Source organism: Salvia hispanica, chromosome 3, assembly GCF_029641045.1.
Source record: "Salvia hispanica isolate PSC_SH4W2 chromosome 3, Shi_PSC_v1, whole genome shotgun sequence".
Classification (NCBI taxonomy): Eukaryota; Viridiplantae; Streptophyta; class Magnoliopsida; order Lamiales; family Lamiaceae; genus Salvia; species Salvia hispanica.
This window is the reverse complement of record NC_142694.1, coordinates 29,156,324-29,173,752: the sequence shown is the minus strand read 5'-3', so window position 1 is coordinate 29,173,752 and position 17,429 is coordinate 29,156,324. Positions and strand designations below refer to the sequence as shown.

The 17,429-nt window shown below is 38.7% G+C and overlaps 2 protein-coding genes and 1 long non-coding RNA gene across 3 annotated transcripts; 2 read left to right on the top strand and 1 right to left on the bottom strand.

Moving 5' to 3' along the window:
* The first annotated feature begins 1,757 nt into the window (after window positions 1–1,757).
* On the top strand, window positions 1,758–6,360 carry LOC148930520 (WEB family protein At1g12150-like). The gene is made up of 2 exons (XM_089066502.1): window positions 1,758–2,358; window positions 6,128–6,360. Exons 1-2 carry the CDS (start codon window positions 1,758–1,760, stop codon window positions 6,358–6,360), a joined length of 834 nt encoding a protein of 277 aa, XP_088922628.1.
* Window positions 6,361–13,324: 6,964 nt separating this feature from the next.
* LOC125213918 (WEB family protein At5g55860-like) lies at window positions 13,325–15,921 on the top strand. Its single transcript, XM_048114714.2, has 2 exons — window positions 13,325–13,559; window positions 14,208–15,921. Exons 1-2 carry the CDS (start codon window positions 13,338–13,340, stop codon window positions 15,765–15,767), a joined length of 1,782 nt encoding a protein of 593 aa, XP_047970671.1. The 5' UTR covers window positions 13,325–13,337; the 3' UTR covers window positions 15,768–15,921.
* A 295-nt stretch (window positions 15,922–16,216) lies between these two features.
* Window positions 16,217–16,746, bottom strand: LOC148930519 (uncharacterized). The gene is made up of 2 exons (XR_016136734.1): window positions 16,614–16,746; window positions 16,217–16,528 (listed from the first exon to the last, which is right to left on the bottom strand). It is a non-coding gene; the product is annotated as an uncharacterized LOC148930519 (long non-coding RNA).
* Window positions 16,747–17,429: the final 683 nt, after the last annotated feature.

Here is a 17,429-nt window from a genome sequence, read left to right as displayed (position 1 = left end):
GAACCCTACCAAATTAGGGCTTTTAGATCTAGTTTTTTATGGATAAGATATAGAAATTTATAAATTATTTTCGCCTTCATCACGAACCTATTTTAATTCATCCGAAGGTAAATAAGTCATACTAACATGTTACGAAGATTTAACTTCGTTCCAGAATATATTACTTCATTCTAGTAGGTTTTTACTTCATTCCAGTAGGTTTTTACTTCATTCCAGTACGTAAATGTGGTTTCGCCGTCGCGTGCCGTTCTTTCTCTCTACAATATCTATCACCACCGCCATGGCTCTAATATTGGTTTAATAAACACATGGAATAATGTAATAAATTATTGGAATGAAGTATGTGTAGAAGCATTTGAAGTCCTACTGGAATGAAGTAAAAATCTTATCCAATGAAGTAATAATGTTCCTGAATGAAGTAATAAACTCACTTGAATAAATTGCATTTTTAAATGTCAATCAAGCAAAACCCACGGCAATGAATTTGAATGAAACATATGTTGAATCATTTCAAAACCTACTGGAAGCAAGTAAAAACATATTGTAGTTTCAAGGTATTAGGTACAGAATGAAGTAATAAACCTATACAATGAAGTAAAATGGGCTAGTAATGAAGCAGAAAAAATTTTCACAGCAGCACATCTCATAAAAAAAACTAGATCTAATGGTCCAAATTTGATCTCTAGTTCGGTCTTTAAAATTGGTTCGACATTGATCACAACTCTCTCTCTCTATATATATATATAGGATCACCGGGGTGCGTTAAAATGACAACACTCTTAAAATGACACTGTGACACCACGCTAGACTGCAATATTATATATGCTAGACTGCAATAGTATAAACGCTAGACTGCAATCTATAGATTGCAGTCTAGCGTATTGGATATTGCAGTCGGAAAAAAATGCAGTCTAGTGTATTGGATATTGCAGTCCGCGAAAATTTACCCTTGAGCAATTTTTATGATTGCCACATGGCAGCTTATTATTCGTCCACATGTACAAATGATTGGCTAGGAATGATGGTATGATGTTACTTTAAGAGGTGTTGTTATTTTAACACATCCCTAGGATCACCACCATATATATATATATATATATTTGTCAAATTTGTTTGCTTTTTCATCCCATCACTTTTCTCTTCTTTAATTAAATAATATGAAAAAAAAAATTATAGTATTACGTGATTTCTATAATGACAAGTTTTCTTTTTTAGTTTGTTTTAAATTAGATGATACATTTCTAGTCTTGGAAATACTAAAGCAATTGTTTTATCTAATTAATACACCAATCACTTTTCTGTATAGTTAGAATATGCATATTTTTCTCTTTCTATTTAATATTTACACTTCAATAACTCCTAAAATTATGTGTCCGATAAATGTGTCTATCTTAATTTAGAATGGATGGAATGTTATGTTGTTAATTCGGATGAAAATATAACGTATTATATCTATTAGTCTAAAATAAAGTAGAGGGAGTTGAGAGGAAAGATGGGAATAAAAAAAAAAAAATGATAATAATTAACTCTTAAGGGTTGAAGGGAATTTTAGTCTAAATAGTTTAGAAAATATAAAATTCTTTTCAACAATATTACATTAAAATTCAAAGATGAGTAACCATATTGTTTAAGTAAAAGATTTGCAAATGATATTATAGCAAAAAAACTCTTTAAAGTAATGTACTCCTTATACTCACTCAATTGGTATTTTTAATTTTTTATAGCAAAAACTGCTTGAAAGAGAGACCCAACATCACATGGTAATTAAAGAGCTGGAGTTCTACAAAGAGCAGCTGAGAAGTGCAGAAAATGATAAGGCACAAGCTAAACAAGATCTGCACAAGGCTAACCTTGCTCTCCAAAACCTAACCGGGAAGCTTGAAAATCTCAGCGAATCGAAGCAAGCAACCATCAAAGCCACGGAGCTTGAGGTGCAGCAAACCAAAGCTCCCGCCTGGAAGCTTGAGCTCGACCTCGAGAGGAAACACTACAAGGACTCCTCGGGCGAGCTCATCGTCACCAAGCAAGAGCTCGCCAACTTAAGACAAGACTTCAATGCAGCCCTCGGGGCCAAACTGACTGCCAAGGAAGTGGCCGAGATGGCAATCAAGGCCCTTAGAGAGGTCTACCTACCCGAAGAGAATCTTGGGCGTAAGATCGAGGAGGCCACCGAGGCCATCAAGCTTCTGCGGGAGCAGCTCAGTGATGTGCGCGCATCCGATCTCAACTCGTTGCAGACTGCACTCATTGAGCTTGACTGCGCTAACAAGGAGCTGCTGCAGCTCCTTGCTGAGAGAATAAATTACCTTCTTGATTCTCCAAAGAATTGGAATCGTGGATGGCTTGCTACTTCTCCACGTGATGATCTTCATGAATACTAGACCACGGATCTTCTGACTGGTTCTTGAACTATATTCCGATATCAGTTTCTTATCAAAATATATAGGACTATAATAAATAAGAGGCAGAAATCCTACAGAGAGTGAGAAAGGTAATTGCTTCGCCTACTGCAGAGAGAGGGGGCGAACTTTTTAAGTGTGTTCACCTTAGAGTTTTGTATACATTAAATCACATTTATGAGTGATTGGATATTTTTAACTCTTATTTTATGTTCTAAGGAATAAAACTGATTATTTTGTTATAATGATGTTATGTTTTTTCGTTTAATGATTGTTTTTACATGTTGAAATGTATAAGAAATAAAACAAGTCCAAGTCTTTGTTTTAGTAAACCGGTTGTGGACGTCGTTCATTATAAGGTAACGCAAGTCCAAGTATTTCAGTACCCAGATAGGCCTTGACTACCCTATCGTGAAAGGTTGCAATGTCATTTCACATATTTCTAAACTTTAATGAAATTAGATGACATTAGAGTGGTATAACACTGAACGAATCTAACAACAAGACAAGTCTTTATGCTAGTAGTTACTGTGAGACGAGATCTTGATAAACTACCATTTCTTAATCAATGTATTTAGCCTTGAGCATACACTATTGATTATGCATTACTTTAACTTATCAAATAGTGCAGATTTCTCGCAATCCAATAATCCTGATATCTTAGGTAGTGGGTTTTAATATTTAGTAGTGCTAGGATTGCTATTATGTTGCATCGTACCCTAGGTGAGTCTGGTTTGATAATGTCCTCAAGAGAGCTCGAAACAAAGTTTTATTATTTGAAATCTAACTAGTTGGAATTTTATTCTATAAAATAATAAATAAGTGTTTCTTGCTAAGTCCACTCTTGGAGTAAGTAAAATGTTAATTAATTAAGTCCATAGTAGACATAATTAATTAATGGAGATTTATATATTTAGCGCGGGAAATAACCCAAATTACGAGTAATTCTGTACATTATTTCTCCCGCTTAAGATATAAATGTGCATTAATTAATTAAACCGTTCTACTGACTTAATTAATCAATATCTTATTTATTTCAAGAATGGACTTAGTTTAAAATCCTTATTTGTTATTCATGAAATAAATTCTAACGGACCAATTTTCAATAATAAATCTTTATTTCAAATTCCTATTGAGGATATTTATCAAATTAGACTCTCCTAGCATATGGTTCATTGCACTGACAATACTAGCACCTCTAGAGACATTAATCTCTACTAACCAAGATATCAGGATTCTTGGGTTGTGAAAAACCTACACCATTTGATAAGTTAAAGTAGTGCATAACAAATATTGTATGCTCAATGTTATATCAACAATGATTTAGAAACAACCGAGACCTCGTCTTTCAGTAAATAGCAATAAAGACTTATCTCACCGTTAGATCCATTCAGTGTTATACCACACCAATGTCATCTTATTTTAGTAAGACTTAGAAATATGCGAACTATCATTGCAATCTTTAGCATAGGTAGTCAAAGCCTATGTGGGTTGTGAAATACTGTTTTTACTTTGTTCAGAACTGACTGTGTTACTTAGGCCAGCCATAGGCAGCCGCAATAAAAATAATTCAAAAAATACTACATTGACGGAATTAAAATTACGATTAAATTACGGAATTAAATTTACGAGACATATACGGGAAAATTCATTAATTGCATTTAAAAAAGGTACATAGATAAAAAAAATTACATTTAAAAAGCTGCATAATAAAGAAAAAAAACTATCACCGTGCAATCCTCCGTGCCCACAACTCTTCAATTATATCCTTTTGGAGTTGAATATGAGCATCCACTTGGCGCATGTTGGCAAATTCCTTGAGGCGGCCGACTTTATTGAGAGGTACCCCACGTTGTACACTAGGGGCGGCCGTTCCGTGGCTTGGACCGGCTTCATCATCATTGGCTCAACTAGTAAGTTGTACGCCTTCGTCTTCGACGATCATGTTGTGCAGGATAATGCAGGCGTACATTATCTGGGAAACGCATCCGACATCCCACAAACGCGTTGGACCCTTAATTGCCGCCCATCGAGACTGGAGCACACCAAATGCGCGCTCCACGTCCTTGCGCGCCGACTCCTGTCGTTCCGCAAAGTAGGCCTTCCTTTCATCACTTGTTTGCCTGATCGTCTTCACAAAGACCGACCACCGATGGTATATCCCATCCGCCAAGTAGTAGCCCATATCATGCCGGTTGCCGTTGGCCACAAATGAGACGGCTGGACCGACGCCCTGGCACTTCTCGTTGAAGAGGAGAGATGAGTTTAGGACGTTGAGGTCGTTGTTCGACCCGGCTACCCCAAAATACGCATGCCAGATCCACAGCCGGTAATCAGCTACGGCCTCGAGGATTATCGTGAGATTCTTTGACTTGTAGCCGGTCGTGTAGGCCCCCTTCCAGCCAGTCGGACAGTTCTTCCACTCCCAATGCATACAATCTATGCTGCCTAACATCCCGGGGAACCCATGCTTCTCCCCGTGCATCTGCATCAAATTCTGACAATCTTCGGGAGTAGGGCTTCGAAGGTACTGCTCACCGAAAACGTTTATCACGCCCCCACAGAAATCCTTCAGACATTCCAGAGCCGTCGACTCATCGATGTGGAGGTACTCATCCCACATGTCTGCCGCGCCTCCGTAGGCCAACTGCCTGATTGCCGCCGTGCACTTTTGAATAGGGGTGTGGCCGGGTCTGCCAACCGCATCGTGCCTAAAGCGGAAACACAGATATCGACGCTCTAATGCGCCAACGATGCGCATAAACAACTCCCTGCGCATTCTAAAACGCCGCCGGAACATGTTGGCGGGAAATCGCGGGTTCTCTGAAAAGTAGTCGTCATACAGCCGCTGATGTGCAGCGGCGTGATCCCGATCAATCACTGCTCGGCGGTGGATAACCCGTGGAGGGCGAGGTATCGCCTGCTGTTCCACCCTACGCATGCTCCATCTCGCGGTTCATGTAGGCATTCATAGCCTCGTTCATCCTCCATTCGTACTCCTCAGCATCCCCACCACTACCACCACCGCTACCACCCGCGTTACTCATCGCTCGATGATGCTCTTGTACAGAAAGTTAGAGAGAGAGAAAACTCGTTAAAACAAGTGGTGCAAATGAAAATGAAACAAAAATCGCGTTTATATAGGTTTATAAAAAAAAAACAAAAACAAAAACAAAAATCGGCGCTGGCCGATCGGCCAGCCCACGCTGGTCCGCTCGCCGATTTCGTGCTGGCCGCCTCCAATGGTTCGGCTAGCCGATCGGCCAGCGCGAAAAATCGGCTAGCCGGTCGCTAGCCGACCATTGGAGATGCTCTTATAAACGTACAAACAAACAAAATGTAATAATAATACTGATTATATTTGTGCGAAACTACTCAAATAATACTGAATCGAGTTAAAAGTGAATTGTAGAGTTTTTGTATACAAGATAGATTCTAACAAATACATGTGATAATTTGCGCGAATTGAATTTGTCCAAATAATCTGCTAAATAGATCTAAACTCTCTGATTTACTTGTTTTTCCGCTGCAAACTCCATCAATTGGTGTCAGAGCCATGCTTTGGCTTTGATTATTTGGATTTAAATTTCGTGAAATTCATGTAGGCATGTTTTATTTAATTTCGAAGCATGTTCTTGTATTTTATTTGTATTTTTGCATGATGAGGTCAAGAACAATCGAATCAAGAACTTGAATTTTTAGATGATTCGAGATGTGCGATTCGTCAGCACTTGCGCCGAGACGGATCGCACTAGTATCGATTCATGAAGGGAACATCGAAGCAGTGGGAGCCGAGGGAGTGCGATCACGCGGCGACGCGCACCACCGGTTAAGACCGCAAAAACCTAGTCGGCTAGCGACGAAGCCTGGCGCTGTGACATCTCATCCAAGAGCTTGTCAAGGCTGGCATCGCCAAACGCTAACCGGTGGTAGAGGAGACTCGACAACATGCGACGTGTAGTGGGAGTGTGATGGTGGCGGGCTGGCCGAGAGCGCATGTGCGCATCAAGAGCCCGACACCAATCACGGGAACTCCCTGGCCGAGAGCAGTAGCTCCCTGTGCGCGTGCTGCTGGCCGAGACACGCTGTGCAACACGACCGAGAGCAGGTGCGAGTTCTGCACTCTACTGGCCGAGACACGTATCCATGCGAACCTAGAACGATGAGATAACGAAGAATGTTATTTTCTTTGATTCTTAATTCATGGAAATTAAAAGAAATATTTTATTCTAGTCCCTCAACTTATTTGAGATGCAGAATGGTCTCTCAACTTTTGATAATTTTATAATGGTCTGTCAATGCCTACTAAACGTGGTATTCTTGGTACTGTGTGTTGCTACATTACAGTAATTGGAAACAATAAGATGTTATCTAATGTTAGAGATTAGTTGTTTACCCAATTTGAGATGAATGATATTAGAGAGGCTAAACATATTCTTAGGACTGAGATAATCAGAAATAATATTGTATCTATCTTAAGAATCCTACATCGTGCTTAGACGCTTTGGCATGCAATATTTTAAGAAAAATTTATTATCTATTTGACATGGAATTGCCTAGTCTTAGGATAAAGTATGTCCTAAGATACATAGTGAGTTACATGAGATGAAACGAGTTTCGTATCCTTTATCTTTTGAAAGTCTTATGCATGCTATGATATGACTAGACCATATATACGCTTTGATGTAGGTATGGTAGCGAGATATCAGTCTAATCCTTGCCAAAGACATTGAATCGTAGTAAACAATATATTCAAGTGCATGAAGAGGATTAAAGAGTATAGTCTAGTTTACCACACATCTGAGTTATGTCCTTTATGTTATACTGGTTTAGATTTTCAAATTGATCTAGATTCAAGGAAATCAACCTCTGAATATGTGTTCATCTTGAGAGGTGGAGTGACATGGAGGAGTATGAAGCAAAAATATATCGCACACTCCATTATGGAAGCTGAATATGTGGCTACTTTATAAGTTGAAGGAAACTATATGGCTTAGAAACTTCCTAATGGACTTGAACATGATTCTTAGTATGCCAAAGAATATTACAATTTATTTTGATAACTCTGGTGTAGTGATTAACTCAAGGAAACCACGAGCCACAATGCTAGCAAACACATTAAGAAGAAGTACCATATGGATATACTGTTCGGATGAGACATTGAGGTGACCAAGATAGCATCAAAGGATAACCTACAAATCCTTTCACAAAGATCCTATCCGGCCGACAAGATGTTTTACAGTCGCGTAGAATAATGGGGAGTTGATGCATCAAGAACCTAAATCGGCCTTCTGTGTAAGTGGGACAATTTGTCTGAAGTGTATACCTTGAAAGCATGTTTTTTAGTACAAGTGGGAGATTGTTAGGATTATCTATAAATCATTCCATGCATTTTGACCTCCTTGTATATTACACCTTTATTCCATATATCAAACCAAATATTTTTTTTTGTCAAATTGTGTTTGATGCTTCAACTCTGTTGTGATTTACAAGCATTTATGTTGATTAATCAAATGCATATAAGTCTTTTGAATCGTAGGCTAAATGGTGGTCAAATAATCAATAATGGTCTTTCAGCTGATGTCTTACAGAAGTATAACTAAATTTCACGACATAGATAGACTTTAGAGCATCCTCATCCATGCTCTTAAATAAGAGCATGGAGATGGGCCTGGACCCACTTTTACTCATTGTCCTTAGCTAAGAGCACAACACCCACATCCGTGCTCTTAGCTAAGGACAAGCTCAAGGGTCCCACCAATACACTATTTAATTTAAATAAAAACATTTCCACATTATTAAAATTCATTAAAAAAAAACCCGGAATACTATCACAAATCTATTTTTGAAATTTTTAGAGAGGGTTTGAGTGAGAGAGGAAGATGTAGATGATTTAGTATGAAAAAGTATGAATGGGAGATAATTTGATGTGAAAAGTGGATGATGAATGTGTGTATTTATAGATGATTTTGGGATAAAAAAAATAAAAAAATCCAAAAAACCGTCCATAAACGACTCTATTTTTTGGGAATCCAAAAATATAATTTTTAAAAATTTTTGGTATTATTTAAAATTATTTCCGATTTTTTTTTACAAAAAAAGAAAAATCGCCGTTGGCCAATCACATGGTGTCACGTAGGGCTGCTCAGCGGCACGGACGTGCTCTTATTTAAGAGCAGCTGGCACGAACGGACGGCGTACATTGGCGGACAAGCTTGTCCTTGCCAATGGCACGGACGGACGGACGGACGGAGCAATTCTTACCGCTGCGGATGCTCTTAGCATATATCGTGAAAGGTTGCAGTGCCAATCCATAAGTTTTCTAACCTTGAGGACTAACACACTGGTGTGGTATAACGCTGGATGAATTTACAATGATACAAGTCTTTCTTACTAATTACTGAAAGCTGAGATCTCAGCGATTATTTATTAATAAATCTATGTACTAAAAGCTGAGATCTCAGCAATTATTTATTAATAAATCTATGTACTGTAACATTGAGTATACAATATTAATTGTGTTCTGACTTATCAATTGGTGCATGTGTTTCTCAACCTAGTAAACCCGGAATTTTAAGTTTTTGAGAGAATAGTTATGAAATTTGTGAAATAATATATGTTATTCAAAACTATTATCACTCCATATATGAAGAATTTCTTTGACAAAAAAATAAGAGAAATTTAATTAGCATTGAATTTGACGAGAAAAGTCATTAAAAGCATCCACAATCTTTCCTAGATTCAAGCCTCAAGTCCCCTCCACGTAATCATTCCCCTAAATTTGATTACCCCTTAATTTGAGTCCCAGGCGACAACCCCTCTATCCCTGCAGACCCAACTATTAAATTACACTATTCACAACTCTAACCTATTTTACTTGTAAAATTGAAAACGTCTAGCAATTATAACACGAAAAATATTAAATTTCCAACATATAATTATAAATTATACTATAAATTAAAAAAATTAATAAAAGCCGCTCAAATATTAAATCCTAATTAAATGAAATACAACCAATTATTATAATGAAAATCCATGCTTAAATGAGTGAGCAATTGTGCAATCATTGATAATTACCCAAATATAAATAAACGAATTAATAAAGCATTTCGCACACCTCGAGCCACCATCGTCTTCCTCCATCTTCTTCAGTCGCCCTCTTCCTCCCTCTTCTTCCTCTTCCAAACTGCACAAAATCAGAAATTGGGGCTTGCGGTCAAGCCTGAAACACCTCCAACGCCGGGCCGAGACTCGTTGGGGCACAGCCTAGGCACCTCCAACGCCGAGCCGAACCGGACCCTGGGCGCGGCCCCGGGGCGCGACTGCATTACTGGGTGCGGCCCAGGCCGGAAAAATGCTCCCTCCAACACGCGAAGCTGCGGGCCGGGACCCAAGTGTGGTCCGGCCCGTAGTGTTAAGTATGCTCTAAGAGCATCATTAAAGGATTCAGGCCCAAGTCCCCTCCGCGTCATCATTCCCCTAGATTTGAGTCTCAGGTCACAACTCCTCTAACCTATTAACCCTCATCACAGGTAGAGGTGCCTACGGTTCAGGAACCGGCGGTTACGGTTCGCAACCACCGATTACGGTTTTGGAAATTATTGAACCGGAACCGAACTGCGAGGGTGTTTCGCGGTTACGGTTACGGTTTCGGTTCCAAAACCGCAGGTTTCGGTTTCGATTCTAAACCGACGGTTTTCCGGCGGTTTTTCACGGTTCCGAACCATCGGTTTTTTGCGGTTCCGACTTGATTTCATGATTTTCCGGTGGTTTTTCACGGTTCCAGGTTGAAACCGCCCAGAACCAGCGGTTCCGGCACGATTTCGGTTCGAAATTTTTTGAACCTGAACCGAACCACGGTTCAATAATCGACGGTTTCGGTTCAGGTAAATTCTCACGGTTTCAGTTCGGAACCGTAATCGGCGGTTACGGTTTCGGTTTGGAACCGTAATCGGCGGTTACGGTTTCGGTTTTAACCGCCGGTTCGGTAAACCTTGGGCAGGTCTAATCCCAGGCTACAACTATTAAATTTCACTATTCACAACTACAACCTATTTTACTTGTAAAAATTGAACACATTGAACAATTATAACACGAAAAATTCATTTTTAATCGAAAACAATAAATTTTCGACATACAAAATTATAAATTAAAAAAAAAATAGAATGAAAACATAAAATTATCACTCCCTCTTCCGTCGCTCTTCTTCTTCCTCCCTCTTTTCCCTCCTTCTCCCCTCTCTCTCTTCCGTCACTCTTCTTCTTCCTCCCTCTTCTTCCACTCCTCTCTCTCTCTTCCATCGCTCTTCTTCTTCCTCTCCCCTCTCTCTCTTCCGTCGCTCTTCTTCTTCCTCCCTCTTCTTCCTTTTCCAAACTAAAAAAACGAAAGGAGGGGACTTGCGGCCCGGCCCGGAAACATCCAACGGTGGGCCTGGGCGCACCTTCAGCGGCACGGGCATGATTAACGCCAAGCCGGGACGGGCCCGGGAGCATCCCGGGGACCGGCCCAGGCCGGAAAATGCCTCCCTCTATCGCTGCGTGACGGGGCCAGGACTAGGGCTGGGAAAAAATATCGAAAAAATGATATATCACTCGTATCGTATTGAAAAATATCGAAAAATTATCGGATTTTTGATATATCGTAATTTTTGACATGATACGATATCGTATCGTAAGTTTTCGATACGATAACGATATGAATTTCCTTATATTGCGATATATCGTTTTATATCGAACACACGAAATAATATATATTGTATATATTGAAACATATTGATATTCAATACATATTGAAGTCTAAAATTATAAATATATATAAATCCATTTAATTTTTGTGTTATTTTTCAAATTTGAAATTATATTTTTCGATATACAGGTATTCGATACGATAACGATATTTTGATATATCGTTCTTAACGATATATCGAATTTCAGTATGATATATCGAAATATCGATGCGATAATGATATTGATATTATCCATATCGAAAGTTTGATATATTGAAATTCGATATATCAAAACTTTCGATACGATAACGATATGAAATTCTCTCATATCGATATTTTCGATACAATACACAATACAACGTTTTCGATACGATATATCGTATCTACCCACCCCTAGCCGGGACCCAACTGCGGCCCGGCCCCTAGTGTTAATGATGCTCTAAGGAAAAGAGAAAAGTGTGGAGAAGACGGAAGAGGAAAGGATAGAAAAAGATTGAGAAGGAGATGGTGACGAATTTGAAGAAGAATGAATTTCCACTTGTAGGCAGCTATGAGTTGAAGAGTTCAACACATGAGTACAAGAGAGTGCGATACCTCGTTGGTGATCCATGGCGGAATCACTCAACCTAAAGAAAATAAATCATGGTTACCACAACGTAAAAGAGAAAGATGGTAGATGGCTAGATTCTTTAAGGAGAAGGTGATGTATTCGCAACAGAATTCTAGTCAGTGGAAAGTACCAAAAGTTTCTTATCAATTGAGCGGCACTTTATCAGTTCATCTGTCACCTATAAACAAAGAGTTAAGTTTCTTGCTAAAATATCTAAATAAGTGGATCATTGTGTTACAATATTGTAGCCGGATTTGTTCCAAACCAAGATATAGTTCAATGTGTTCCTTCAACTTTTCAATTGAGTATTGTTGAATAGTCATCATAATTAATATACTATAATTAGAGATAATTCATAATTATTAAAACCATATTTTATAGTAAAAAGTTTGATCAAATAGCCGAAAATTCAGAGAGAGAATACCATTTTAAAATGAGACCGGAGAAGTTGGTCTTCCACATACCACAACTTCATCACAATCACCCAACAAATTCTAACTAACACTCTCATTATCCAAAATCATATTATTAACCATCATTCTAATTCCATAGTTTTTTCCTTTTGTTAGTTTAGCTTTTAGGAGGAGAAAGAAATTTCAGTTTTCCATTTCAATTAAGAAAATTCCCCCCGGCGTATCATTACAATTTATTTCAATAAGAAAAGGACTTGAGCTTCTATTTGTCTCTCTTCTTTGATCTAGTTTGGAGCTTTTCATTTGTCCATTCTTTTAGATTGTTCCAGTAAGTTGCCTTTTAATTTAATTCAATCCAATTTGATTCTTCAATCTGTTAAATTGGTTATGAATTTTCTTCTCATTGCCTTTCCAGAATTTGGGAGAATTTGGGAGGATTGCTGTCGGTTAGTGAAGGAAATGTGCACTATATATTTGATTTAAAAGTGTTCTAGGTATGAATTTCTTGAAGATGAAAAGGTTTGAGGAAAAGAAATAATTATCAGCATTTATTTTATTAATTTGTGGTGTATGGATCTCATATTCTACTGATTTATTATACTCACATTTTATTAGTATGAAACTCGAGGTAATTACACTATTCATATTAGTACAAAATGTTTAAATTTTTTATAAATAATACAAAAAATTCATCCGTGTTTGATTTTTGTACATTTCATCAATCGTATTTAGAAAATGTCAACCTTTTGCGCACATGATATAAAAAATGTTTTAACATTGTTTCATTTTTATACAAAATATTTCATTATTATTTCATGTTGGTACAAAATGTTTCATCATTATTTCTTCGTACGTACAAAGTTAACAATGTTTAGACATGCATGACGAAATGTCTTAAACTAAAACGCGAATGAAACATTTTTATTATTTATGCAAACTTCAAACTTTTTTTTATCAATGTAAAACAATGATGAAATATTATGAATTACTATGTAATGCCCATTAAAGTATGATTCATATTCCACTAACTTTTTCTACGTAATTTTCTTTACAGAGTCAAACAATTTTTTATAAAAATTGATCTGATAATAAAATGGGACATTTATTACAGGACTGGAAGAGTGTAATGTTATGAAAATGCATGAAATATTTAGTGTGTTGCAGTGTGTAGGAGAAGGCACAAAATAATAATGTTCGGATTCTCAGTAAAAAACCTACAAAATGGGTTTGGATCACCTCGATCTCCGACTCCGAGTACAATTGCACGAGTGGAATCGTCATCTCCGCAAACCGACGTGGGAGAAATCGACACACGCGCACCCTTTGAATCGGTCAAAGCTGCCGTTAGTTTATTTGGCGAAAGTATCTCACCCAGAGCAAGACCCGTCACCAAGAAGACTAAAGCCGAAGAGGTACCACAACTTTACCACTATATTATGAGAACTACATTTTTACTTCATAATTTTGCTATATATTATTTGCTGCCCTTATTTTTTAAAAATATTATCATACATCTTTGAACTTTATGTAATATCGCTGGAATGATTTTTGAATTTTTTTTGATAAAAAATGCCCTCAAACTCTTAGATATATTTTTGTCAAACTTATTTGCTTTTTTATCCCATCATTCTTCTACTCATTATTTAATAATATGAAAAAAAACAATTACACAGTACTTCTTCCTAAAATCATGTTGTCGACTGAGAAATGTGTCATCTTAGTTAGAATGAAGAGAATGTTTTGTTATTAATTTGGATGAAAATATAACACATTATATCTATTAATCTAAAATAAAGAAGAGGGAGTTGAGAGGAGAGGAGAAATGTGAACAAAAATAAATAAATAAAATTGTTAATGGGTATTTTATTCTTATAGTTTAGAAAATGTAAAATTCTTTTCACAATATTACAATACAATTCAGAGATGTGTGAGTAATATTTTTTTAAAATTTTTTGCAAATGATATTATAGCTGAATTGGTATTATAGCAAAAAAAAAAAAACTCTTTTATAGTAATGTACTCCTTATACTCACTCAATTGGTATTTTTAATTATTCATAGCAAAAACTGCTTGAAAGAGAGACCCAACATCACATGGTAATTAAAGAGCTGGAATTCTACAAAGATCAGCTGAGAAGTGCAGAAAATGACAAGGCACAAGCTAAAGAAGATCTGCACAAGGCCAACCTTGCTCTCCAGGACCTAACCGGGAAGCTCGAAAATCTCAGCGAATCGAAGCAAGCAGCCATCAAAGCCACAGAGGCTATGAAACGAAGAGCCGCGGAGCTGGAGGTGCAGCAAACCGAAGCTCAAATGGGCAACGACGCATGGAAGCTTGAGCTCGACCTCGAGAGGGAACGCTACAAGGCCTCCTCGGGCGAGCTCATCGTGGCCAAGCAAGAGCTCGCCAACTTAAGACAAGACTTCGATGCAGCCCTCGGGGCCAAACTGACCGCCTTCCAGCGGATAGAGGACGCGCGACAATCCACCAAAGCCAGCGGGGACAGGCAGAGCATGCTGTCGAAAGAGGTCTCTATGCTACGTCGTGCTCTCGATCAAGTCAAGTTCGACTCCCTCCAAGCGCAGGAGGAGCACCTCAAGCTCATCGCAGAGAAGGAGGTGCACTTGCTCGTGCATAAGTCCGCCAAGGAAGTGGCCGAGATGGAAATCAAGGCCCTTAGAGAGGTCTACACGCCCGAAGAGAATCTGGGGCGAAAGCTCGAGGAAGCCACCGAGGCCATCAAGCTTCTGCAGGAGCAGCTCAATGATGTGCGCGCATCCGATCTCAACTCGTTGCAGACTGCACTCAGTGAGCTCGACTGCGCTAGGAAGGAGCTGCAGCAGCTCCTTGCTGAGGAGCGTTCGCTACGCGCCACTGTTGAGTCGCTCGAGCAGGAGTTGGAAAAGCTCAAGAGGGACCACACCGAGTGTGAGAAGAAGCTGGCGGAAGCAGAGTTGGATATCGAGCAAATGAGGCTCGACCTAGCTGAGAGGACGGTCGAGCTTGAGACGGCCCAGTCTAGGAATATACGCGAGGAAATGCAGTCCGCTCTCGATAATTTGCTAGCACAAGTTCAAACGGAACGAAGCCAAGCAGAGAAGTTCCACAACGACGTCCAACTACTAAGGCAACAAACCGAAGAGGCAAAGGTTACAGCCAAGGAAACAGACGAGAAGCTGCAGCTCGCGTTGCAGGAGGCCGAGGAGGCTAAGGCAGCACAAAAGCGCGCAGACGACCAGATACGAGACTCTCCCAAAGCAAACAGCGCAGCCAACTTGAAAGGCCCGGGACCTGCCTCTTCAAGGAAGATCAGGCTGTCGGTCGCAGAGTTCAAGACCATGAACCACAAGATCGAGGAAAGCAGAACCAATGCTGACTCGAAAGTGCAGTCTCTCACGGTCGACTTGAACAAGATAAAGGCGAGCCAGAATGAAACGGCGCAGAAGGCAGAGGTGATCTTGAAGCAGAGTGAGGACTTACAGTTGGAGATTGAGGACGCTATCAAGAGGACCGAGGTGGCAGAGGCCGGGAGGAAGGTAGTCGAAGGCGAACTCCAGAAATGTCGTATCGTGGTCGGAGAGCCATCTGGAATATTAAAAATGACAATAACTCCTGCATAGCACATATCAAGAAACACAAGAATATCCCTTCTTCTCATAAAATTTGTATGCTGTTTGATTAAGTGTAGGTAGTGTTTACAACTAGCCTCACACAGTATCATTAGATTGTTTATATCAACATTATTTTCATGAGTTCAAACAAAAGAATCACAGAATTAACCTCAATGAGAACAAATAATCATATCCATAAAATAAGTTATACATATCTAGATTCACCCTTGTAGGAATATTTATGAAATTTAGTATATTTTCTTTACAACATATGTTAAACGGATGCAAGATTAGGACTGTAACACCCACCTTTTTCACTTATCTTTAAACCATTCGGGAGAAATTGAAATGTAAACGCATTTCGTCCTAAAATTTCTTTTGGAGCTTAATTAGATGATTGTTCACCTTGTCTTCTTATGATTTGACCGAATATTTAAGTATCGGCATACCAACAGCTATGATTAAAAGATTTGTCCAAGGACGTATATACGATAAAGGAATATCTTTAGCAAATGAATGAGTACATGATTAAGGAGCAACGAACTACTTTATGAACAAATAGAACCAATGTATTACTCATAAGTTGCTACATATATGTAAACTTATGGAGTACAATCGTTTAAGTTACAAATATGCTTTTGGACTTCTTCCTCTCAACCCAAAAGGAGTGCCCACTGCTTCGGCCCACTCACACTTGGCCTGTTAGACCCAAGGGCAGCCAGCCCCTCACAAATAATTCGTCACCACCCCAGCCCATTATATAAGCAGACCTGCAAAATGAAGACAAATATCATCAATTCTCCAAGGTATACAAGGCTGCAGCAAGGTACTATAGATAAATAAATAAGGCTTTACTTTGATTACAAAACAAGGGAGGGTTTTGAGATGTCAAAAGATGTCCAACAACTTGCCTAAATAGGAATGGCAGCTGCACTCTTCCTACCACAAAAAAAAAAAAAAAAAAACAAGAATAACTATGAGTCAAAACCCAAGTGCTCACTAAGTGACAAATTTTTTTTAATGGATGGAGCAGTGAAGGACCAACAAAAATGAGTTTCTGCAGCAACATAACCGAAGAGGGACAATCCCATTTATTTTCTCACAAGTACATACTCCATAAACCACTAAAAATAGCTAACAAAGAGCCAAAGAGTTTCAGATTTGATCTCTGCCAAAATCCCAACAAACTCCAATACATATACACATATACCTTCTAATCAGTTTCACAACTCCAACACATATCAGTTTTCTCACAACATCGAGAGAGAGAGCTAGCGAGTGGGAAGAAGTTTTGTTTAAAGTCCAGTAAGAAGAACTACAATCTCAGCTCTTCCCATAGGAGTTCAAGGAGGGAGTAAGCTTTGAGAACTTTGGAAATTAGAGTTTAAGCCACTGTCTTTTGCAAGAGGTAATACACCTCCACCTTTCTCCCAAATAACATATCCTATCATCATGTAGAAATCAGCCCCAAGCATGTTAAAGCACATATCTACAACCCCTCGGCGGTTAACTAACAAAAGATTTAGGATAAGCATAGAACAATAACACTTTCACTCAACTCCTCTAAGAAAAATCAAATCTGTCAGCAGGTTCAAAGAAGCCCCAATGCTCAATCTATAGATAGACTTAGCTCTTTTAAACTAAATAACTACACTAGGAAAGAATGGATTA

Excerpts from the sequence above, each read along its gene's own strand:
- LOC148930520 (XM_089066502.1), top strand. The coding sequence starts at position 1,758 with ATGGTAATTAAAGAGCTGGAGTTCTACAAAGAGCAGCTGAGAAGTGCA. Across the intron at positions 2,359-6,127 it reads ATGGCTTGCTACTTCTCCAC|CACTTGCGCCGAGACGGATC; the intron begins GTGATGATCTTC and ends GCGATTCGTCAG.
- LOC125213918 (XM_048114714.2), top strand. The coding sequence starts at position 13,338 with ATGTTCGGATTCTCAGTAAAAAACCTACAAAATGGGTTTGGATCACCT. Across the intron at positions 13,560-14,207 it reads AGAAGACTAAAGCCGAAGAG|CAAAAACTGCTTGAAAGAGA; the intron begins GTACCACAACTT and ends AATTATTCATAG.